Source organism: Emys orbicularis, chromosome 2, assembly GCF_028017835.1.
Source record: "Emys orbicularis isolate rEmyOrb1 chromosome 2, rEmyOrb1.hap1, whole genome shotgun sequence".
Taxonomy (NCBI): Eukaryota; Metazoa; Chordata; order Testudines; family Emydidae; genus Emys; species Emys orbicularis.
The window spans coordinates 115,294,762-115,321,294 of record NC_088684.1 but is presented as its reverse complement, the minus strand read 5'-3'; the positions used below and the strand labels follow the sequence as shown (position 1 = coordinate 115,321,294).

The 26,533-nt window shown below is 43.3% G+C and overlaps 1 protein-coding gene across 1 annotated transcript; it reads left to right on the top strand.

Annotated features, from left to right (window-relative positions):
- Positions 1-2,665: 2,665 nt before the first annotated feature.
- On the top strand, positions 2,666-26,304 carry TMEM170B (transmembrane protein 170B). Its single transcript, XM_065400189.1, has 3 exons — positions 2,666-2,762; positions 19,626-19,796; positions 26,119-26,304. Exons 1-3 carry the CDS (start codon positions 2,666-2,668, stop codon positions 26,247-26,249), a joined length of 399 nt encoding a protein of 132 aa, XP_065256261.1. The 3' UTR covers positions 26,250-26,304.
- Positions 26,305-26,533: the final 229 nt, after the last annotated feature.

Here is a 26,533-nt window from a genome sequence, read left to right as displayed (position 1 = left end):
CAGGTGCAGAGAAGGACTGCTAGGATGATCAGAGGAATAGAAAACCTACCTTATGAGAGGAGACTCCAAGAGCTTGGCTTGTTTAGCCTAACTAAAAGAAGTCTGAGGGAAGATATGATTGCTTTCTATACATATATCAGAGGGATAAATAATTAAATAACTCTTCCCCCTCCCTGGTAAGTGCCAACATTGACACAAGAACAAATGGATATAAACTGGCCATCAACAAGTTTAGGCTTGAAATTAAACAAAGGTTTCTAACCATCAGAGGGGTGGAACAGCCTTTCAAGGGGCATACTAGGGGCAAAAAATCTAACTGGCTTCAAGACTGAGGTTAATAGGCTTATGGAGGGAATGGTATTATGGGACTGCTTACAGTGGCATGTAATCAATCTGCAACTGCAAGTAGCAAATATCTCCAACAGCTGCTGATGGGACACTAAAAGGGAAGGACTCCAAGTTACTACAAAGACTACTTTTCCCAGTAGTCTAGTTGCTGGGTCTTGTTCGCCATATTTGGGGTCAGTTCCCCCGGATCAGATCAGCAAAAACCCTGGTGTTTTTTTTAGTTTTGCCTTCCTCTGCAGCATGGGGCATGGGTCACTTGCAGGTTTAAACTACTGTAAATGGTGGATTTTCTGTAACTTCTCTGTAACTTGAAGACTTTAAATCGTGATTTGAGGACTTCAGTAACTCAGCCAGAGGTTAGCGGTCTATTACAAGAATGAGTGGGTGAGTTTGAGACTACAGGGTAATCATCTGTGGGGTTAATGTGGGTAGTGTTAGTGCCACAGAGACATCATAGATGTTATTTTGTGCACTAATTGTTACTATTGCGGACAAGTGCAGGGAGAGCTGATTCTTTTGTGAATTTTATTCTTGTATTACATAGTTTAATGATGGTAAACGCTCTATAGGATAAAGCTAGACTCAAAGCTATCAAACAAAATAATAGCAAAAACTTGTGCTACATTAATAGTCATGCTTTATACAAAGGAGGGTGTGTACAGGGCCGGCTCCAGGCACCAGCATTCCAAGCAGGTGCTTTGGGCGGCAATCTGCAAGGGGCGGCAGTCCGTGTGTTTTTGCCGCCCCAAGCAGCGCGCCGAATTGCCACCGCGGACGGCAGGGGCAGTCCGTGTGCCGTTAGGGCGGCACGCGCGTTTCCGCGGCGGCGGCGGCAGCTTCTATGTTCAGCTGCCCGCGGCGGCAATTCGGCAACTTCTGTCTTCTGGCTGAAGACAGAAGCTGCCCCCGAATTGCCGCCGCCGGGGAAACGCGTGTGCCGCCCTAATGGCACACGGACAGCTCCCGCCGTCCGCGGCGGCAATTCGGCGCGCTGCTTGGGGCGGCAAAAACTGTAGAGCCGGCCCTGGGTGTGTACACCTTGACTCTTCTGTTGCTGACCAAGTTGCTGCCCTTGTACCAGCATTAGATTGCATTTAATTCATTTTAAAATAAAACTTTAAGTATCCTACTGGAATGCTTAGTGCTGTGCAAATCTGAGCTCTGGCGGTGAGGGACTTGATCTTATTTAAGTCAATGGGAGTTTTGCTACTGCCTTCAATGTGGAGGTGGTTGTGGGTGCCATAATGTGGGCACTGTTCACTGGGGGCAGCAGGGTGCTTGTACCACCATACCATAACCCCAGTGATGGGACAGGTGCATGGGCAGGGTACCACTGTGGCAGCTAAAAGTGCAGGCACTGCCACCTCGGGTCAGCATTGAGGCTAGCTCCCCAAGTGTAGGAGTGGTAGCAGGGGGTGCTGAGAGCCTTTGAACCAAACTGTAAACCCTGCATACCATGGAAACCACTTCAAGCCAGGGGGTGTGGCAGCGTATGATGGGGGCAAAGGTGGAAGACCTACTCGCTGCAGAAATGGGGTGGGTTGGCACAGGACGGGTAGGGGGGTGCGATGCCTCCACGGCTGGGCAAATGGAGACGCCACACCCCCATTGCAATGAAACCCAATTGCGCTCTAAGCACGCAGGCAACAGCCAAGTATGTACCAGGCAAGACGCTTCTCGCCTCTCCCAGGAGAGAGAGTCGAGCCTGCGCAGTCAGAAGGCCCCCCCCCCGCGGAGCGTGGAGAGCACGCGCGCTCACCGTTGCGTCCCTCGCTGACGCCGGCTCGTGCACTGCAGGGGGTGGCACGAGAGCGGCCGGCGCACGCACGTACAGAGCGGTTCGGAGCAGGGGAGGCGGTTGCTCCGTGTGTGCCTCGCGGGCACCTCCCCCGCCCCTGTCTCAGGTGATGCTGGCGGCTGGGGCGATGATGAGGAAGAGGCTGAGAAGGGAAGCGGGGGCCTCCCGCCCCGCTGCCCCCCGCCTCTCGCCCACCGGGTCCGGCTTGGAGCCCCGCCGACCCGTCCCTTGCCCCTGAGGAGGCTCCGGGCCGAGCCGGAGGCGGCGAGCCAGCGGCCCCCTCCACGCCCCGTCTCCGTCCTCAATGTCTCCCCCGCCGCGGGGAGGCTGCTGCCGCCTTGGAGTCCAGCCGCCCCGGCCCCCTCTCCGTAGCCGCCCCCTCACCGCCCTCCCCTTCGGCCCGCAGCAGCCGCCTGGGCGCGGAAGGAGCCCGGCCTCCCGCCCGTCACCGCGACCCGGCCGCCGCCAGCCCCTAGCGGCCGAGGAGCAGCGGAGGAGGCGGAGAGACCCCCGGGGAAGATGAAGGCGGAAGCGGGAGACAACTCCATGATCAACCTGTCGGTGCAGCAAGTGCTGAGTCTGTGGGCGCACGGCACCGTGCTGCGGAGCCTCACCGGTAACCAGCCCCCCCCTACCCGGCGCGGGGTGCCCGTGCACATTGCTCTAGCCTGAGCCGGGCCCGTGGGGCGGGGGTGACTCCGAAATGGGATAAGAGCGGGGATCCTGTTAAAGGCAGAGCCCCCGTAAGTGTCGGTGGGGTCCCACATCACTAGCAGGGCCCAGGGGGCTCTCACTTTTGCCTCCGCTTGTGGTCAGCGAGGGCTGACAGTGACTTGTTTCTTTCCTCTCTGGGGACTGGTGACAAAAAGGGGCCAGGTGTGATGATGGGGGCTGGCAACCCCACAGTGAGCCAGAGAAGGCTGATGAGTTGTGGTGGGCCCGTTAAGCCGCTACACCTGGGCTTGCTGCCAGGGCATGAAGGGGCAATTAAAAAGGGAAGAGGACAGCCCAATAGCTGGCGGACTAGGGAGAATAGACCTCCTATCTCTGCTCCCCAAGGAAAGGGCCTGTGCAGAGACTGCTGACTGCCAGAGTCATCTGGAGGAAAGTGAGCCTGGCCCAGTACTATGTAGTTTTTTGGGGGGACTCTTTCTTTGCTTTACTACAAGGAAGACTACTGGGAGGTCTATACTAATAAAACTGTTGCAAGGAACCCCTGTGGGGGGGGAAGCGGGGGGGGGGGAGGAGAACTGTCTCAATAAACTCTGGACTTTTGCATCCTACTCGACTCTGCCCACTAATTTTTCTTTGACACTGAAGAGCACAGTCACCTGGATTGCATGGGATGTAGAGCACATCAATTGATTGTTGGTTGTGTTGATAGGCAGAAGTTTTGTAGTGGTGGAGCTCTTATTGAGCAAGTACTTACTATACAAGTGTGATTGGACTAAGAGGGAGTGCTGAAGTAAAAGGGGTCTGGATTTCTGCTGTACAACGTATTACCCGGCATTGAGAGATTAATATTAGTAATCTGGTTTTGAAATAAATTGTCTGCTCCTCTTCCCCGTCACCCTGTCTTTTCCATTGATGTAGTTGTGGCTGGAGTTGCTAGATGTCTTTTCTTTTAAATGTTGAGATTTTATTATCATAATAAGCATTCAAGGCTTGAAAAATTCATTTGCTTTTGGCAATACACCACAATCTATCATTGGAAAATAAGAAAGTTGAATAAAGCGAGGAAGTAGAAGTCATAATAGAAGGAAGAGACAGACTTAACATTTTTAAATGCAGCAAATTGAAAAGTTGACAATAAAACACAGTATATAATAAATATATTTCTATTGTCTCTCTAAATCATAGGGGGCATGACTTTGGAGGGAAGGGTAACAGGACTTTCAACTTGACTAGTAGGTTTTTTTTCCCTTGGAGTACTGGGCATAAAGTAAATTTTTCAAGCCTGGGAAGCCTGAATACATGTAGTAGTAATAGTAATAAAAATACACTGAATATATGCAAACATAACTATTGGAAAGTTAACTATATTTTATTAAAATTTAAATCCTAGATTCCTAGCTGCCTTTAAGGGAAAAGGATGCCAGAGTGTGATAGACACTTCTGTGGCAGATTTCCTCTTAAAGTTTCATCATTAATGCTAAGGGGTTTTTCATACCTTTCCATCACACAACAAAGTAGATTCTTGTATTAATCATTCAGCATACAAAGGCTGTAGAGGGGTTGCTGTTTATTGTGGTGTTTTTTCCTCCAATCCTCCTTAAAACTGTGCTTTCCCTCAGTTTGTTGGTGTGGGGCCCAGTGTCTACTTGATGCCCAATGTGCATCAAGTCTGGAGAGGATTTGGAAGAAAGCTAAATAGTTATACAGCACCACCACAGCATGTAGTTTCTAACCTTTGAAGACTGGATGCTAAAAACCCCAGAGTATATTACCAAATGTAAGTGATGCAGGAGAAAGTTGATAGTCTTCCAGAAATTTGTGTTCTGTTTTACTGTATCCACTCCATTCACTTAGTCTTTGTGAATCTGAGCTTATTGCTGAGTAGTAAGTAATGAGGGTGATCGTGTTTGCTTATATGGAATTTAGCGAAGGGCTGTGTAATTTATTTTTAGAACTGGAGCTCTCTTCACTTTAATGAATAGTAAAAAATTAAAACTTGTATATTCTACCAATTGGTGTCAGAAATGGGTCGGACAGTTTCTAAAGGTGTGTGGAATACACTTTTTCCTTAATTACAATTGCAATTAAAACACGTTCTGCTTTATCTGTTGCTGACACCTATTGCTGACAATGAGTGACTTTCATAGCATAATATGGCATAGTTTTGTGTTCGCTCTTTATAAAAACTGTGACTTACATGGATATGTATTTAGGAGCTTAAACATTATTTTCATTTTATTTTAAATAGTACTCAACAGCTAATGTTAGTGAGACTTATAACTGATTTTTTTTTTTGTAAAATAAAAGAATAAAATAAAATAAGCTTTATATATAAAAAACAAACCTTCCCTCAAAATATTTGACAGAGGTAGAATAAATTGCTTTACAGAGAGTTGGGTACAGTGACACTCCATACAGAGAGAAAGGTGGATGAATGAATGAGTGGTCTGCTTGCTAACTATTACTTCATTTGTTCTCCTGCTGCATTTATGAGAATTTTTGAACTCAACTGAGTGTAAAGCATTTCATTCTACCTTTGACATGTACAGTGTGTAAGAAGAGATTTCTTGGATGGAGTGAGGGAAGACATTTTTAAAGATATCTACAAAGAAATGTAGCCCCAGGAATGTATTAAAGAAGACCCTTACGTGTTGACTTCAGGAATCAAACTGGTTTTTGTCATCAAGAGGCCTATCATAGTTAGATGAACAAATTGACCTTGTAATGGTTATGTATAAAACTGTAAAGTTTATATAAGCAAAGTGAAGGTTTGCTGAACAGTTTGACTGAATTTTTAGGCTATATTAAAATGTATTCTGTTTAAAGATTACCTCTGTACTCAAGGAAACTCTGCAGCATTTATTTCCACTACCCCATGTAACTGTTATGTACCTTTTCTGCATGTTTCCCTGTTGTTGCATATTCCAAGGATTTAAGCTTCATGCATCTGAGTTAGTTTTGTTTTCCCCATCCCTGCACTATACCTCATTCTCTTTTTCTACATCCCTGCTTAGAGAGGGAACTTGAAAAATTCTTGCTGTAGAGTGAGTGATTACAGGTTCTAAAGTCAGAGTATGTTATGTTAATCTCAACTTTAGTCTCCACAGTTTACTCTGGACACTGTTTCCTTTTAAAAATGCATGATTTTTAGAAGTGTTGAGCACTTTCAATTCTTGAATTTTGAGAGCTAGTGTTACTTGGCATCGCTGAAAATCAGGCCTAACGATTATTAGCATTGTGCAGAAAATAGAAAACCACCTTCACTTCAAAACCAGTTGGGCACTTTGAAGAGCCCTGCTAACTGAGCAAAAATGTTGCCTTGCAGAGCATGGATATATTTATTGCTACATGTCATGGCCACATCTCTTTCTGCCTAACAGACTGCTGCTTGCTAGCATCTGTCAGTATATGTGGTTGTTTTTTTTAAAATCTAGTATGGCTTATGTTCCAGGCTCCTCTTCTTTTAGACATTATATTGTCTTCGTGTGAGGAATTTTTATGTGCCTTTGTGGAGTAATAGGTTATTGCCAGAAGAATAACACTATCATACAATTACATAAAAAAGAAAAGAAAAAGCCACTATGTTAAAGTTGCAAAGTGAAGCACTTCTACGAAATGCCAGGATTCAGTTTGCCTGTACAACCAGTATTCGGCCCTCTTGAGCATATGCGTTATGATAGTCTGTAATTACATGATTAAATACTAGTTTTTCTGCAGAAGCCTTGCCTCATTCAATGAGCGAGGAGTCTTTAATATTTCTTCTATACTCATCTAGTGTATGGCCTCAGGTTTATTTACTGCACCCTATTCAAACCCTGGATTGAATACAAAATTATGAATTTTATCCTGGGTATTTTCTAATTAGCTGCTGTAGTATGAGTGCTTCACAAACATTAATGAATTTATCTACACAAGACACCTGTGAGACTAGGTGGTGTTATATCAATTTTACTGAGGGCCTAGAAAGATGAAGGCCAAAATTGTCAAGTATCCACAAATTTTGGGTGCCCAGTTTGAGACACCTAGAACCTGTTTTTTTCCCCCCAGAAAACTTAGCATGTTATAGCCATTTTTAAAGCATATTATTTGTTCAAAGCCCAGTTCTAGTTGACTTCAGTTGTAGTTGTGAGTGCTCACACTTATGCAGATCTGGTCCCAGGTATCTCATGGGCACCCAGAAAAAGAAAAACACAGCTAGAGGCCAACTGAAGACATTTGGTTTAAGTGACTTCACTAACATCACACAGAATCTCTGTGGCAGTGGCAGAGATAGAATCTAATTCTCTAGGGTGGCTTTCAGCTTTCTTAAACATGAGACTTTGCTTTCCTCTTCCTGCAACCCCCTGCTTTATTCATTACACACCATCTAACTTCTGCAACAAATGAGGTAGGGATTCTACACATGACAGCCTCATTCATTACCCAACCCTAAGCTATTTCCAGAGCCCCATCAATGCTGTGCACTGAATGAGACAGTGGTCTTGTGGAAAAATTTGTATGTGATTGTATAATAGACTGTCATAATTCATAAGAACAAGGGGATTTCATTAGCAACCTCCTGGTATTTCCTAACTTTTGGGTGTTGGACTTTGTAATCTTTGCATTTTTTCAATGTAGTTCTTTTTTATGTAATGTTTTAATTTTAAAGAGATTTTTTTTTTAATCACATGGAGCTATATTGAACCCAACTTGAGTCATCAGTAGGGTTTGGATCTTTTCATCCCCAGTACAGACCACTTGAGCTAACGAACTGGTAGCCAGTAGTAGGCTGAATAGGTGGATCAGGCACTAGAGAGGGATGAGACACATTTTGCCAGCGGGTTTCACAAATATTTGCTGACAACGGAAGAATATTGAGTTTTGGGACGCCTGGTTTCAATTCTATGTCTTGGAGAGAAGTGTTCTTTTCTAGTGATTATATATCTTTCCCAGTTCTTTCTCCTACCTCCACCCCACAGCCTGTCTATTTAAACGAAAAACAAACAAAAAAACCTGACTGGATTTCAGTTGGCAGTATCTTTGTGTTTCTTCCTAATCTTCCATTACTGTACTTGATCTTGAACGAATATGACCAACCAATCAACTACAGGCAAACCAGCTAAATCAAAATTTCTGAACGTAGATACCTAAAACATAGGCAGCTAAATAAGTCTTCCACCCCTCCAAGATGCTGTGTACTGAACTTGCTGTGAGCACTCAGCACCTGTGGAAAATCAGGCCAATTACTTAGATGTATAACTTTAGATGCTCAAAGTTTTGGCTGGAGTCTGTTTTCAAAGCCTTTCAAAACAGCATATTCTTCAAGCTATTTTAAAATCTTGTTAATTTTGAGTCCAAGCAGGATGCCTTCCATGTTAGTGAGGGACTGCTTGACCTGGCCAAGGCCCTGTGGCAGATACCAACCGCCATAATGTCCGCTGCAAAACAAACTGAGGAGAGGTAACAGGTACCTCTCATGGGATTTGAGTACTTCTTTGGTCACCCCAATCTGTGCTCCTTAATTGTGTCTGAAGTATAAGAAAAGTCAAAATTGAGTAAATGTCCCCGGGGGCCAAGAGCCGCAGAAGGCTTTGACCTTTTGGGGATAAAAAGTTATACAGTCTGCTTTCTTATAGTTGTGTGTGGCTAACTGTTAAGGCCTTATTGCTCAGTTATGACTTTCTAACACAGGACAGGGTGACTTCCTTTGGCACAAAGCTCCAGCATGACAGCAGAGAGGAAACTTTAAAGACAGTTAAGGTAGTCAAATTAGTGGCCAAGACAGCCCTACAGGCAGCAATGGATGCCTCAGACACCTATGGCCACTATGGTTACAATGTACCAAGTCTCTTGGCTCCAGGCATCTTTAGAGAAGCCAAGGCCATGATTGAGGATTTGCCCTTTGAGGGCTTAGGCCTGTTCAATGAGTGCAGAGCACTGCCTGTCTGCTCATTCAAGGACTCAGTTCTACCTCTGCTCTTTGTGGATTTACACCCCACCACCATACTGCAAGCCATATTGCCCTCAGCCCTATTCAAGACAGTAGACACTATCTTACCATCCTAGGCAGCCTGAATATCAGACCAAGAAGTGAACATGCCAGGAAGATAGAGCAGAGGATGCCAGCCTTCCTCAGCAATGCACCCCTCCCACGACGTGTCAGCAATTTGATGGTACCATTGGGAACCACTTTGGATGCAGTCTAGAGAGCATCACCTTTGGAAGTTTCCTCACCTTATTCCACTGCATGTCATCTACCATGACATTTCACATATGGATTGGAGATCACTGCCCATGCTACTCCATTCCATTCTTTACCTACTACCCACCCTCTTTCTCCAACCGATTTCAAGGACCCTTCCCATGAGAGCTTGTTACATACAGAAGTAGCCTTGTTACTTCATCTAGAAGCCATAATAGAGGTTCCACCAGAATTGAAGGGAAAAGTCTTCTACTCAAGGTGTTTCTTCATTCTCAAGAAGAGAGGTTTTTGTCCTATCCTAGATCTGAGGAGACTCAGCAAATGCATATGCCATGTCAGAATGGTAGCACTTGCATCCATCTTTCTGTCTTTTCAACCTCAAGACTAGTTTGTGGCTCTTGACTTGCAGGATGTATATTTCCATATAGCCATCTATCTAGTCCACAGAAAATATCCAAGATTCACAGTGGGGCCCTACCATTACTAATATAGAGAGCTGCCCTTTGGATTCTCCACAACACAGAGTATTTACTAAATGGCTGTCTGTGGTGGCAGCACATTTAAGGAGGCAGGGCATCCAGGGCTACCCATACTTGGATGATTGGCTGATCTGAGGCAATCCCAAAAGGAGACTTGAACAGTGTTAGTGTATGTCCTTTCTCTGTTCTCTCAACTAGGTCTCCTGGTGAACTACAAAAGATGATAGGGTTCATTGGAGCTGATTGATTCCTGAACATCAAGAGCCTGCCTCCCAGAGGACAGGTTCCTGTCTCTCTCGTTGAGAAGTGACCTAAGATCAAAACCTATGGTGACATTTCAAATGAGTCTTGGACTCGTAGGTCATGGTAAAAATTCCACTTGTGGTACTGACCACTACCCCAGATCAGTGCTCAGCCCATCAGTGCTACTATTAGGGTTCAGAATAAGCTCTTACCTGACACTCCAGCTAACACTACTTCACCTTTAGAGGGAGAAGAGAGTATTCTTTCTCTTCCTCTGGCTCAGATAGCAGCAGGGAGATGTCATCAACATATTCCCCAAAGTCCTAGGCCATTTGATCCCTGTCTTTTAGAGAAGGGAGACTAGAGCACATACCCTAGGCCTAGAAGCTTAAAAGGGACATGACCCCACGGTACCCATCCCCTAGCCTCCTAAGGCAGTGGCTCTCAAACTTTTTTACTGGTGACCCCTTTCACATAGCAAGCCTCTGAGTGTGACCCCCCCCTTATAAATTAAAAACACTTTTTTATATATTTAACACCACTATAAATGCTGGAGGCAAAGCAGGATTTGGGGTGGAGGTTGACAGCTCGCGACCCCCCCCATGTAATAACCTTGCGACCCCCTGAGGGGTCCCGACCCCCAGTTTGAGAACCCCTGTCCTCAGGCATACCTATATCAGCACCACCGTCCCTACTGGGTGCCATGGGTCTTACAGCCAGCCAGGAAGTCCGCATCTACAGTTTCAGCAAGAATGAGGTGTCTCTGTCCATCAAAACATGGGGAGCATTGCAGGTGGCCCAACCAGCAGTCCTTCCAACTGAATAGTCACGGGAGCAAGACTTAAGAAAAGGATCCATAGGCTGAGGAGCACAATGTTTTTGCTCCTATCTCTTCTTTGTCATGTGATGAGACTTTGTTCCCACTTTCACTAACTTGCAGCCCGATGCAGACTTTTCAAGAGCTGTTCTGTTGCATGGCAGACACAAGAGTCCAATGGAAGCTTTCCAGGGGAAATCTCATAAATTCCTTGACAGGTTGCATATTACTCCTCCAGGACATCTTGTGATGCCAATAAATGAGAACATGCTTGAGCCAGCTGTCACGCTGTCTGGAGTGGCTCATGGCCGTAAGTGCCTACCTCAGGGCAGACTGTCAAAAAGAAGGCAGTCACCCCAAACTGGTGGTATGTTCTATCATTAGAGTTCATCAAGCCAATGACAAATGTAACACTCTCACCATGGAGTCACAGACAGTTCCCTGGGCAGGGTGGATTTGATTTAAATCACTAGTCAGGAAGACTCAATTTAATCATGGATTTCTACATAAAAGGGCGTTCTTGTTGGTTGTTATAACTTTAATATATATTCTTCACAACTCAGAGATAGATGTGATTTCATTTTTAGAAGGTAGACACAACATTTTTGAAGTGATTTATTTTGAAAACTTTTTAGATTAGTTTTTTTGCTTCAGGTGATATACTGTTGCTATGTGACATACATGATGTGACTGAAACACTATCATTGGCAGATAACTCTGAAACTATAGAAAATGATGGTGATCTTGAAGGTGGGTAGTCTTCAGAATCCTGTATGTTGAGGATGGATTCTCCTAAACAAAATAAGTCAATGCAGTTATTTATTATTACCATACTACTCATTTAGTATTACTCATTGCATTCACTGACACTCAATACTACTTTAAAGGTGAAATTGTAAAAGCAAGCTCTGCCTATTTCAGCTATTTATTTTTTATCACAACTGCATCTAAAATGATAGTACCATAGAGTAACAACTATATTTTTTGCTCAAACATGAGAATTCAAGAATAGTCCAGAAGGAAGACAGGCAGTCCTTAAAAAAGAATTATGAAATAAAAAAGTTTACCAACCTGAAGATCCTGCATGTTCAGACATGTTCCTTTCATCATCTTCAGCGCAGCAGAAGCCCTCCTGCACCCCGTCCTCCAACTCCCTGCCCTAAGCCTCCTTTGGGGGGGAGAGAGAGCTTAGTGGTTTGAGCATTGGCCTGCTAAACCCAGGGTTGTGAGTTCAATCCTTCAGGGGGCCATTATAGGGATCTGGGGCAAAAATCTGTCTGGGGATTGGTCCTGCTTTGAGCAGGGGGTTGGACTAGATGATCTCCTGCGGTCCCTTCCAACCCTGATATTTTGTGATTCTGTGATTCCTCCTGAGAAGAAACACTTCTCATGATGTTGTTTCATTCGGGCAACCAGGCCTGGCATTTCTTTGTTGCACTGTTTGCATTTTTCACACATGCCTCTCTTACCCACAGGTACAGGAACTTCATTAAAATATTCCCAAACTGGGTCTCTTTACGGCCTGCTGCCATTATAGGTTTTCCCTTCTAGTGAGAGAATGGTATGGTAGATCTCAAATCAATGAAGACTACACTCAGAAAGACCTCAAGACTTCTGGAATATGTTGCTCAAACAGTTTCACTTTTGTTTCTACTGCCTGTCCCTACCTTCTCACATTTATCTCCAGACTTCTTCTTGTCCAGATCTATTCCGCCCCCAACAATCTTCTATTCATTGAACTTTTTGAAACTTAGCACTTTTAGAGAGAGGTAAGGGATTAACTCTGTGTACACAAATTTGCAGAGGGACAATAGGGTTGAGGTCTGTTATTTCTCACCTCTATATATTTATTTATGTATTTAAAAACATTTTTGCTTTTAACACGCATGTTATCTCTGGAGACAATAATCCACAGTTTATGAACTGCAAAACTAAGCATCTCTTATGGTATCTTCTAGACCAGGGGTGGGCAAACTTTTTGGGCCGAGGGCCACATCTGGGTGGGGAAATTGTATGCAGTGCCGGGGCAGGGGGTTGGGGTGCGGGAGGGGGTGCGGTATGCAGGAAGGGGCTCAGTGCAAGGGATTGGGGCAGAGGAGGGGTGTGGCGTGTATGAAGGGGCTCAAGGCAGGGGGTTGGGGTGCAGAGTGCAGAAGGGGCTGAGGGCGGAGGGTTGGGGTGCAGGAGGGGTGTGGGGTGCAGCAGGGGGCTCAGGGCAGGGGGTTGGGGTGCAGCAGGGGTGTAAGGTGCAGGCAGGAGGCTTAGGGCATGGAGTTGGGGGGCGGGGTGCAGGAGTGTTTCAGGCTCCAGCCCGGCGCCTCTTACCTACAGCGGCTCTGGGGTGGCAGCAGCGCACACCGGGGCAGGGCAGGCTCCCTGCATGCCTGACCTGGCCCCATGCCACAGCGCTCCAGGAAGTGCTGCGGCCCCTGGGGGAGTCGGGGCGGAGGGCTCTGCGCGCGCTGCCCTTACCATGCCTCCAGGTACCTTCCCTGAAGCTCCCATTGGCTGCAGTTCCCCATTCCTGGCCAATGGGAGCTGCGGGGGGCAGTGCCTGGAGGCAAAGGCAACACACGGAGCCCTCTGCCCCCCCGCCTGGGGGCCGCAGGAAAGGGGTGCCGGCCGCTTCTGAGAGCGGCGCCGGGCCCGCGGTGCCATGGGGGGCAATCCCGCGGGCCGGATCCAAAGCCCTGAGGGGCCTGATCCGGCCCACAGGCCGTAGTTTGCCCATCCCTGTTCTAGACTGAGCACTGAGTCCTATTGGGTAGATAGATTATTTAGGTTAATCTTTCTATACAGAAGCCCCTGGAACACAATAAGATTGGGTCCCTAATCCATGAACTATTGGAACTCATTTACAAAACTTTTCTTAAACATTACATGAATATATTGCAGGGGTCGGCAACCTTTCAGAAGTGGTGTGCCGAGTCGTCTTTATTCACTCTAATTTAAGGTTTCGCGTGCCAGTAATACATTTTAACATTTTTAGAAGGTCTCTTTCTATAAGTCTAACTAAACTATTGTTGTATGTAAAGTAAATAAGGTTTTTAAAATGTTTAAGAAGCTTCATTTAAAATTAAATTAAAATGCGGAGCCCCCTGGACCAGTGGCCAGGACCCAGGCAGTGTGAGTGCCACTGAAAATCAGCTCACGTGCTGCCTTCGGCACGCGTGCCGTAGGTTGCCTACTCCTGATATATTGTCTCATACTATAGAATTAGAATTTATAATCCCTATTCCATGATGAGATACATTATAGCTCGAAGGTATCTTAATTAAAACTATCTTTAGATAGGTTTTTCCTCAGATTTTTTTTTATTTGATAAAATGCTTTTTGATTTAAATTAAAAAATCTGATTTTTTTTTTTTTTTAAAATCATTGATTTTTATCCACCCTGTCCCTGGGCCACTCTAGTCTATCTTGCCGCTCAGGCAAGCTGGACTTAGTGATAAATCTTCACTTACACCAAAAATCACAAAATAATCAGGTTGCTTCAAGATCCAAGAAACCAATCACTTGCCCCAGATCAGTGGGTACCCTAGATCTTACACCAGAGACGACCGCCTATAGCCAATCCTCTAATAAAGTAACTTCAAAGATTTATTAATTAGGGCTATGTCTACGCTACTGCGGTAAGTTGACCTATGCTACGCACCTCCAGCTACGTGAATAATGTAGCTGGAGTCGAAGTATCTTAGGTCGAGTTACCGCGGGGGGTCGACAGGAGAAATTCTCCTGTCGACTTCTCTACCCCTGACAAGAAGAGTAAGGTTACAGGGGTCGACTGGAGAGCAATCTGCTGTCGATTTGGTGGGTTTTCACTAGACCTGCTAAATCGACCGCCAGTGGATCGATCTCAGATGCAGTGTAGACGTAACCTAGGAAAAAGAAATGTTATTTACGGCTTGAAGCAAGCAAACATATACACACAAATAAGTTGCAATCTAAATCCTAAGAGTGACAGAGTTGTAGTGATCTGTCAATTCAAAATGTCTTTCAGGGCAGACCCAGGGGTAACCCTTGGTGTATCCAGCTTCAATTAGTCTTGGCCCTGTGAGAGTTCAAACAGCAAAGAGATGGAAAATATTCCTGTGTCTTTGTTTTATTTCTTTCATTCAGCCTCCAAGTCCATAAGATGAACTTCCTTACATGTAGCATTTCCAAGGTATGATATGGCCATTCACCAATCCTTTATATTGCGATGTTCCTTGATGGCCTATCTGATTTTGATTGCCCTTGTGGATGGGTGGGGGAACACTCTTCCGATTTGCATTCACAAGTTTAGAGTGAACATTTTCAAAGTTACAAAGCAAAACTTTCATATTTTCTTATAGCATGTAATAAAGACATTATAAATGAGATTAACACATGCAGCAACCTGCAAACATTCTATAGAGTATATATATTGTTATAAGACTAATACCTATTTTGAGCAACACTAACACATAAGTGAACTGGTCTGGTCTCCAGCTATCAGTTTGTTGGTTCTTAGTTAATGCCTGCAACCTTGGCAGGAGTTGGCACTAGACCTGGCAGCATCACAACAGCCAACTTACTATGTCAGACAACTGTATCTCTGGCACCTACACCTGAGTGCCTAGAGAGGAAAGATCTATTCCTATCAGGAGGGTTTGAACAATTTTACACTCAACCTGTGCCTGGCTTACTGGATAGTGATAATGGCGCATGAATGGGCAAAACAACAGTGACCACCTAAGGCCACGCCCCATGTCAAGGAACCAAAAAAGCTGGACTTTTTGGGACTAAAAAAACTACTCATCCAGTTTACAAACGAGGATTGCCAATTACCATGTTTTATTAGTGAAATACAATTATTTAAGTTGGGATAGTGCTGATAAATTTTTACATAAACTTCCTCTGGAGAGTTAGGGAGAATTCTAATCTCCTGCATCTGAAGGAATGCTGGTGGTACACACATTTCTTCAAGCTGCACTGTATAAGACACAGCAGCAAAGTCCATAGCTGTCTTGATAGCCACAACGAGATCTTTGTTATAATCTTCTGGAATATCTAAAGAAGTTCAAGTGGCAATTGAGGACCTACTCGTTGAGCGATGTTGTATTGTTTAGTCACAAGTCTGGCAAGGCCCTATGCTCCTTAAAAGATTCTAGGGCAAAACTGAGGTCTTTGTAAATGTGTATATATCAGCACTCAGGCGAAGGCAGATTAGGCCTCAGCGCTATCAGACAGCCAGGCTTCTTGCATCAGAGACTGTCTGAAGCATCCGAAAAGAGACAGATTGCAGAGGAGAAGACCATCGGCGGCCTCTTCTTCAGCTGCTTATGCAGCATCATTTTCAAAACAGCAGATTTGACTCTTCAGTTAGGAGCCACATAACTCCCTAAAGAATTCTCTCTTCCCCTCCCCCACCCCCTTCAATTTAAGAACAGTTTTTCATCTCTTAACTATGGACTGATAGGTAAAGGAGATTGTAGAGGTGGGGTACTCCATTCAATTCCAGACTCTCTCACCTCACATATCCCTTCCCCATCCATATTCAGGGACCTTTCTCACTAGAGCACACTACATCAAGAAGTGAAATAATTTCTAAAGCTGGTCTTACACTACGGTTAGGTCAACATAAGTGTCTATACTACAGTATTGCTCCTGCTGCTGTAAGTCACCCACTACACCAACTTAATAACTCCATCTCCACAAGCAACGTAGCGCTTGGGTCTGCATTGACCTAACTACGTCACGTTAGTGTAGACACTGTGTTGACTGTTCCAGCTGTCAGTACCCTACAATGCCCCACACTTTGAGTTAAATCGGTGCAAACAAACACTCCTAGTGAGGACGCATACCACTGACAGAAGGATCTAGTGTGGACATGCCAAACCAGTTTAATTACTGTGATGGCTGTACAGCCACATAACTTAAGTCAACTTCATTTTGTAGTGTAGACTTGCCCTATGTCTTGGAGCAGTTGAAGTACCTCAAGATTACAGGGGAAACAGGTTTTATTACCATTACTTTTGAATACCTAAGAAGAAAGGGGTTTGACACTCAACCGCAACAGCTGAACATCTTCATCCACATGTTCGTCTTAAGAATGATCACAGTGTTCTCTATAATTCCCTCTGTGGATCCACAGAACTGGTATTCAGGTCTTGCCTTAAGGTCATTTGGGGATCCGCATGAAAGTCCCCCTAAGCTTATTTCTACCAGCTTAGGTTAAAAGGTATGCAGAACCACCAAGCGAGTTAAACAAACATTTAGGGAGAGACACTTGGAGCTCTGCCTTTCCCCAAATATCTCCCAAGCCCCTACCCCTCCTTTCCCGGGCAGGCTTGAGAATAATCCCCCCAAGCTCCTACCCCCTTTTCCTGGGAAGGCTTGAGAATAATATCCTAACCAATTGGTTACAAAGTGATCAAAGACCCAACCCCTGGGCCTTTGGGACAGTGGAAAAATCAGTCAGGTTCTTAAAAGTAGGATTTATTAAAAAGAAAAGGTAAAAATCATCTCTGTAAAATCAGGATGGAAAATAACTTTACAGGGTAATTAGATTTAAAGACCCAGAGGAACCCCCTCTAGCCTTAGGTTCAAAGTTACAGCAGACAGAGAGAAACTCTTATCAAATGCCTGGTGGTAGTGGCAGCATACCTGAGAAAACAAGCTAACCAAGTTTTTCCTTACCTAGACAGCCTGGTTCATTTGGGAGAGATCTCCTCAGCATGTGACTTTGTCCATTATCGGATACTCCAGCGTTTTGCTTCCCTCTGAGTCAGTCAACAAGGAGAAGTTGGTTTTAATTCCTACCCAAACAATAGAGTTTATAGAGGCATTACTGGACTCCACCACAGCAATGACTTATCTGCCTCAGTTGAGATTCAACTGCATAGTAAGTCTGGTCAATCAGTTACAAGCCCAACCTCGGACATCAGTAGTTTGCCTCAGTCTCCTAGGGCACATGGCCTCTCACACTTTCGTAACTCTGCGTGCCAGACTTCACTTTCAATGCTTGCAAGAGTGGCTGACGTCTGTATATCCGCTCAACAGACATCTAGACATGAGTGCAGATCCCACTAACCCCCATGTCCCATCATGTTTAAATTGGATTAAATTGGTGGACAGATCTTCCAGAAGTATGCAGAGTTTACCCTTATTTCCTCTATAGCCATCCAGTGCACAGATGAGATGTTTCCAGTCTAGTATGGGGGAATTCACCTTGACCATCTCCACGCTCAGACCTTATGGTAATTGTGGTTCTTCGAGATGTCCATATATATTTTATGACCAGCTCTTCTTCCCTGCTACTACAGAGTCCTTTAACACATGGAGTCTATATTGGCGAAGGAACTGAGAGGTGGTTGGGATTGCCTGGATCTTTATGCTCTTGGGTGGGAGGTATGAGGACACATGGAGTGCATGTCCATACTCAGCAGACACTGTTGGCCAAAAGAATCCAAACCTGAGCACATGGGGTGCATGCATATCAAGAGCAGAACAGTTTCTTCTTCCAAAACAGTGGATGCTATCGACTCTTGCACCTTATTCTGTGGTCTTTCTGATTTGTTAGTAGTTCTCCCATTCCCATGTACCTTCAATGATTCTTACTGCTCCTTTACTTTCAAAGTAGTAGTAACATTTGTCTGACATTTAAGAAGGGGACCTGTTTGTCTTCAAGCACACGTATTACATCATTAAGAACTTCAGTTTTAGTGGTTACCTAGCTGTGACAACATAATGTAGGCATATTTTTGAAGAAGTAGTAGAAATTACTAGACTGACATTGTTGACTAATTGTAAATAAGCAACTAGAAATATAAAAATCATTTGTAACTTGGCTCTTTGTAAACATTAGGTTTTTTACTTAGGTACAGTAGAACCTCAAAGATATGAACGCCAGAGTTATGGACTTATCGGTCAACTGGACACCCTGTGGAACTAAAAGTCCTCAATCAGGCAGTAGCGCAGACCAAAACAAAAAAGCAAATACTGTACTGCCTCGGGGCTTTAGCCCCCAGGCTCAGGGCTTCAGCCATGGGGTTTGTGGTTGCAGCCATGGGGGGGTGGTGGTGAGGAGTCCGGGGGGAGGGGCTTCTGACTCTTAGGAGCACCAGGGCTCAGGGCTTCAGCTCCATGGCTCTGATCCCAGTTCAGCCTCACGGAGGGTGCTGTGGCTTGGGGCTTCAGCCCCGTAGGGGGCACCGCGGCTCAGGGCTTTATCCATGAGGGGAGCACCAGTTTCAGCCCCAGCGCTACCCCCGTAGCTAAAACCCCGAGCCCTGACACCCCCAACCCCCACTGAAGCCGGGAGCAGAACCGTGGTGAGCCCTGAGCCCCAGCCCCCCCCGTGGGGCTGAAGCCCTGATCCCCAGCACCCCTCCCGCCCACAGGTCTAAAGTGCTGAGCCCTGCTTCTCCCCCAGGGCAGAAGCCCCGCCCACCCGGAGCCCTGACACCCCCCCCCCCCGCCCCTTTGCGGTTGCAGACCCAACCCCCTTCCCCCCCCCCCCATATGGCTGAAGTCCGTAACCTTTTCTTCAGAGCTACGGAACATTTCAGAGTTCCGGCCAACCTCCATTCCCGAGGTTCCAAGGTTCTACAGTAGTTAAAATTCAGCTCCTTTGGGGTTAATTTGTTCGTCAGAACTCTCCATTTAAGTTTATGGGTAGCTAGGGTGCTAGCCTTCATCTTATTTTCCCCCTTTAAATCACTAATCTTTGCACCTTTTTAAGCTTCCTTGTTAAATATTTTTGATAAGCTTGTTTGCATGTGACAGTTGAATAGTTCTACAGTAGATACTGTATATTAGTGTGAAAGTACAATGAAATTTGGTTTTAAAAACAGCTCAAGGGAAACTGGTTGCTTCAGAGATACACTTCTGATGAAGGTGGACCCAAACTTTACTTGGAATTTTTGGATATACTTGGGGGTGTTTCTTTAAGATGGTCGGCCAAATAGGTACAGTGTCTTGAGCACATATCACTGTCTTCAGATTGATATCTTCTGAAGACAGAAATCAGTGTTTTTCTTAAAAAATACAGTATTTCTAAACGTCTTGCTTTATAATTAACACATCAGAGTATTAACTTTTATTTGACTGCTTTCTTTTCAGAGATGTGGTACTGGGTTTTCCTATGGGCTCTCTTCTCCTCTCTCTTTGTCCATGGTGCTGTGGGAGTGTTAATGTTTGTGATGCTGCAGAGGCATAGGCAGGGGAGACTAATCTCTGTCATTGTGGTCAGCATTGGATTTCTGGGTTCTGTATCTGGAGCAATGATAACCAGTAAGTCTATTTTGTTTTTTACATATAGTTTTACATCTGATTTTCAAAAGAGCATTATTTCTTAGCTATTCTGGTAACTGTTCATACAAATTTGTTACCTTAATCATGTAGTTTTTCCTATGAGAATGTCAACTTGGTTGCTCCTTCTACTGTGTGAAGATAAAGGCAGTACAGAACTGTCAGAGGACTCCTCAAATCTCTGTGTCCTCATATTTGGAAACCATGGGGAGACCTCTGTTCTGGGAAGGGTGTCATTCCATTCTTCTTTACTGAGACTGGAAGTGACAGCTCCCCAGTCTCCTGAGGTTCTGTGATGAGTGTTTCTAGTTATTGGGAGGAAATCATGTATTCTTAGGCTTTGTCTACACTGCCAATTGAACGACAAAACTTTTGTCATTCACAGGTGCTTAAAAAAGCCCCCCTCTCCCCCCGAAAGATAAAAGTTTTGTCGCAGCAAGTAGCAGTGTAAACAGCTCGTTGGCAGGAGCGCTCTCCTGTCGACAACGCAAACCCCGCCCGTAGGGAGTGGAAGTATTTTGTCGGCAAAAGTGCTGACAGACAGCATTTACACTGCCAGACTTTTAGCGTCACGGCCGTGTCGCTAAAAGCTGAGTAGTGTAGACAAAGCCTTAGTCTCACAATGGTTTCCTCTGCATTTGGCTTGCCACAGTGGCTCTGCTGGTCTTGTCCTACTTCCTACTCCCCTGGTGGTTAGGCCACCAATAACCTCAATGTCTTGGATCCCTGCTTTGAACCAATATATGCTCTGACAGGAAACAATTGCCCTGAAGGAGTTAGACCTCTGAGCAATCAGAAACAGACTAAACAGACAAGCATTTTTCTGACAACGTGGGAAATCCTCTCTTCTAAAGAAAAAACCTCTCCACTCACTCATCACTCAATCATTGGACCCAAATGAGTAACTAAGGCCTTGTCTTGTCTATGTGAGAATTGCCTGGGTATAACTAAAACAGTTCAGAAATGATTGTTAAATTGGTGCAACCCCTTTATGTGAACCTCCTATTTTGGTTTGACTGCATTATTCATTTAGCTTAAGTCAATTACTTACCAATTTAAGCTGAATCAAAAAGCTACTCTTTAAGCAAAATAAGAGTTTACACAAGGAGGTTGCACCAACTTGACTAAATCTGTTTCTAAATTGATTTAGTTATACTGGTATGACATATCATGCAGACAAAGCCTAAGAGTTGGAGTAAAGCCCAAAAAAGTAAAGGGGCAGAAACTTGTTTCATTCATTAAAACAATGCCCATATAAGGAATTTTCTAACACTAAAGGTCAATTGGTAGAACAGAACCACAATAGACTACGGGAGTAATCTCAATCAAGGAGTCATCAGTATCATCAATGGGATGAGCTAAATTAGATCTAGATCTCTTTGCAAACTGGATAAACTGAAATCAAAAGGTTCTTGTTAAGGTGTAGGGACCACAAAACCAAGGCCATTAACTCCCTACCTCAGCTATAGGCAAAATGTCATCCCTATTCCTTTTTTCCCATTTCACTCCCTTCAAGGATTGGTCAGGAAATCAGGTAAGAGAACAAGAGTGATGTTTCTGGCTTTATCACATTCCCTGGTACTCTGTAACAGCTTCAGCAACATAGTTTTGTTCTTGACAGTCAATATTCAAACAATTGTAAAAGTACAAGCCTTTTAAATAGGGCTGTCAATTAATCGCCGTTAACTCAAGCGATTAACTCAAAACAAATTAACTCAATTAAAAAAAATTATCACAATTAATCCAGTTTTAATTGCACTGTTAATAACAACACTTTAAATTTCTGATAAATATTTTGGATGTTTTTCTACATTTTCAAATACATTGATTTAAATTACAACACAGAATACAAAGTGTACAGTGCTCACTTCATATTGTTTTTGACTACAAATATTTGCACTGTAAAAAAGATAAAAGAAATAGTATTTTTCAGTTTACCTCATACAAGTACTGTAGTGCAAACTCTTTATTGTGAAAGTGCAATTTACAAATGTAGAATTATTTTTTTCATAACTGCACTCAAAAACAAAACAGTGTAAAACGTTAGAGCCTACAAGTCCACCCAGTCCTACTTTCTTAGCCAATTGCTAAAGTTTGTTTACATTTACAGCAGATAATGCTGCCTACTTCTTGTTTACAATGTCACCTGAAAGTGATAAAAGGCATTCGCATGGCACTTTTGCAGCTGGCATTGCAAGGAATATATGTGCCAGATACGCTAAATATTTGCATGCTCCATCATGCTTCGACTTTTATATGGCACTATCTGTTGTTTCTTTTTTACAGTGCAAATAGTTGTAATACAAATAATATTAAAGTGAGCACTCTACACTTCGTATTCTGCGTTGTAATTGAAATCAATATATTTGAAAATGTAGAAAAACATCCAAAAATATTTATAAGAAATTTAAATTGGTATTCTGTTACCATTTAGCAGTTCAATTAAAATTGTGATTAATGGCAATTAATTTTTAATCGTTTGACAGCCCTACTTTTAAAACATTCTCTTTCCTCAGCATACTCCCTGTCTCAGGCAAGAATGGGATGTTTCAGGATGACCTTCTGTCTAACTTTGCTGTCCAGTAAAAGCGAAAGAATAAAGTCACATAAACTGTACACACTCTGTCCATATACTGGCAGTGATTCCTGATAGATGTCTGCCACCCCATTCAGGAAGTTACTAGTTACCATAATTATTGCAAGCCTTTAGATTCCCATGCCTTAAAGGGTATTTTCATTGCAGTTTACTTCCCAATCCAGAATTGCCTTTTTTTTTTAAAAAAAAAAAAAATCTAGATGGCCCTTACTGTGAGTCACACTTACCTAAGGTGTTTTTTAATGTACTGCAATAGTTGAAGCTGGAGAGATGTGGTACTGGGGTTGGAACTTAAAGACGTTCTGTTTTTTTTATTGGAACTGATTCACTTCCTTTATGCATAAAAGGAGGAGCAACCCAGTTGATTGTCTGGCAGTTCTGTCTTGTGGAAAAAATGGGTAACAAGTAGGCAAAATTTGTTTTTGTGTAAATAATGCATAATCCCTGTTTTCTGAACGTGCTGAACTCCTCGATCTTTCAGTGCATCATTTTCAAGGCCTGGCTTAGAACTCTGCATCACTAGCTGCTAATCACGATACTAGAGGAGCAAAATAATTTTATTAGCAGGTGTTGTCTGTTTTGGCAAGTGGCAGAGAACACTGCTTAACCAGCACAGCAGGCTGTAGTAAACTTGTTAAGATCAGCTATGGCCATGAAATGATTTTTTTCCCTTCTTAATAGTTTACTGCATTTCAAATTGTGATGTGAATTGAGGTATTCCCTCCTTTTCCTGTTTAGTATTGTATTTCAGGTAGGTTAAATTTAAGTCATTATTTCCAGGTGACAAGACCAACTTGAGTCTCCATTTTACATTTCACGTCTCCTGCATCTGTTGTGTTTTTGGGAAATGCAGAGTAGCTTATTTAAATAAAGAAATTGTAATTTGACAAATGGGAAATCCTGTCCCACTAATTGGCTGGAAGTTTGGAATCTCTGTGCCAGGAGAAGGAACATTTTGTTAAATGCGCTACACCTAAATATTGACAGAGCGTGCAAGTTGTCTAATGGAATTTAATATTTGCAGACAAGAAGCTGTAAGATATTGATTAAACAGCATTGGACAATGTCATGCATATCTTTCTTCTTGCCACAGTGTTCTAGATGCAGGAATTTTGGATACATATATTCCTCAGATGTTATTTTCTCTCTTCTCTCCCCTACTTATTTGCTGCCACTTTTCTATTTATTATGTTGGCAAACTTCAACCAGTGTGTTTTTTGGCTCCATTCTAATTGTGCTGTGTTTATAAAATGAAAATTGCTTGACACACCCTAATTTGCAATTTGACAAGAATAGATTAAAAGTCTCTCAAACTACTAAATTTTGAGAGCTTTACAGCAATGACTATTTTTTCACCTAAATATTGCAAGCCTTTCCAGAGCTCTTCAATCTCTGTCCCAACTATTAAGAGACTAGAATTTGAGTCCATTTTTTAGGAATGCTGTTTGTTAAAACCAAGCAGCTGGATTTCAGTTTGGGCTGCATTCACCAACATAAATTGTCTCCAATTCAGGAAGAAGGGCTCTGTCTAAAGAATCTGTTTGATTTTGACCGTGAATAGGCAAGAAACATTTAGGAAAGAGTTTGTGCCAGGTGGTTGAAATAATATAAGCGTGGTATTTCTGGTGCGATACTGTAGATGGCAGCACAGAATAGTTTTTTTGAGAATTAAAAAAATCCCTTTTTACCTAACCAACCCCAGCAAATACCTACATGGAATGTATTGTTTTGACCATAGTACTTTGTCATTTGGAATAGCGGCATGCACTATGGTCGATATGAAAACAAGATTTTCTGTTTTTGGAAGGCACCAAATTAGATACATAGTTAGACATGTTGAGCCTGATGTACTTGCTGAGAATCAGTTCAAAGTAGTGTTTTTCCTTAAAGTTAATATTCCTTGCTTCTGTTTACTTTGGCAGACCATCCCATCATACATTGACACTACAAAGCGCTCTTTTCATGTTTAAACTAAACCTATCTTCATTAACGTCAAATAGTATTCATATGTTCTCCCTACATTCTGGAGCCTGAATAGGTTGTTTATCTTTTCCTTGTGATCTTTAAGTACTTAACTGTAATAAAGTGCATGTAAATTTTCCATACTAAATGTGTACCATTCCACCAACCTTTTATTCCTCTAAGAAACTTTTTCTAATGCTGAAATAGGATGTGATGCCCTCCATATGTTTTCTGTAGGCATGGAAAATAAGGTGCAATGAAAATGGATTAGTGTGATCCAAATCACGCTAGCACATGGGATATCAAATGAAAAAAATTAGTTGCTCTTAACAAAACTATTGTAGGCTCTTACAATCTTCTTACAACCGCTGATAGATTGCAAAGGTACAGTAAGCAGGACTTCATAGCTTCATCACTGGTATAGCAGTGGATGTTATTCCCAACTGTTGTTCACTGCTAATAATGTCACTTTTACTCACTTTTCATCACTCGTGAATAAGACAGCATGATTTTATTCTTTGACCTTGATTTGTGAAACATCACGTACTGCCCATGTGATGTGATATTTAGCATGAGGAAGCTGGTGGGAAGGAGTTACTAGCAGCAGTCTTGTTAATTTACAGTACAGTATTCTATTTTTTAGTTTACCCAGAACCTATCCTGGCCTCTTGGCACTAGACAGACTTTTGATGAAAGCCCACACACAGTAGTGCAAGAAAAACTCTTTCCTCGCTATTCAACATTGTATCGAACAGTGTTTCTCAAACTGGGGCTGCCGCTTGTGTAGGGAAAGCCCCTGGCGGGCCGGGCAGGTTTGTTTACCTGCCCCGTCCGCAGGTCCGGCCGATCGCGGCTCCCACTGGCCGCGGTTCGCTGCTCCAGGCGAATGGGAGCTGCTGGAAGCTCGGCCAGTGCATTCCTCGGCCCACGCCGCTTCCAGCAGCCCCCATTGGTCCACCAGGGGCTTTCCCTACACAAGCGGCGGCCCCAGTTTGAGAAACACTGCAATAGAACATTAAATTTACATTTTTTTCATATATTCTGCAGGGTGATAATGCAACATTTACTAGTATTATGCTTTTTTTTATGTACCTCTAATACAACTCTTAAAGATTTTAACACTGGTAAGTCAGAATGATACTGACTTGCTATAATGAAATTGAGTGTAGTCTCAAAATAGTTTTGGGGGAACCCAGTTGAAATGTAGAACATTGTTGGGTGATATAAATATTTTACTGTACATGAGCTTTGCAAAATTCAAATGTTTTTGATGGAGTGAATAAATCTTATTTTCTTCATTATAAGCATTGTTGTAAGGGGATGCAAGTAGACTGTATCAGCTGCTAAATTTTCTTGGCAATTTTGCAAGGCTTCTTTACACTAGTAAAGAACAGAGAAACAGAGATAAATAGTGTGAAAATGTCTGGGGAAACTGCAAAACTTAACAAATTACAAAAATAAATACATAAAATAGATGTATACGTGTGTGTATTTGAAAGTTAGGAACATTTGTGTGTATGTAATTTCCTAGGTTTTTAAAAAATGCAGTTCAGCTGGGAAACTATACTTAATGCCGATCATAACAGCAAGAGAAGTACAGCAAATTGGCGTTAATAATTCTGCAGTAATAGTTTGATAACAGGTTTGGTAATAGAATATGTTGAGACCTGATATTAATCATCTTAAACCTCCGCTTTGATCTTTCGTTCGTGTAATAATTTCACATGTTTTTTCTTGTGATTCTAGGTGCAGCAGTAGCTGGAATTTACAGAGTAGCAGGGAAGAACATGGCTCCTTTGGAAGCACTGGTATTTGGAGTTGGACAGACAGTACTGACATTGATTATCTCATTTTCAAGAATTCTTGCTACACTTTGAGACTTATGTGAAAATAGTCAGTTGATATAAGGAAACCTTTTGTCTGCAGAGAAGCTCCCTGAAAGTGGCTTCAGTGGCTGGTGGACATGGATTAGTGCAACAGGAAGCATATGGGACCTGTACTTCAAATCTAGTTCAGTTAAGAGGGAAAGGACTGCCCTCTAGTGTCCACACTGTTGTACTACTGCTCTGCACCTTATGTGCCTCAGTCACAGGGAAGGTGCAATTAATGGATGTGAAGCTGTGAGATAAAGCACCTTGAAGAACTGCCAATCAGGTTAACA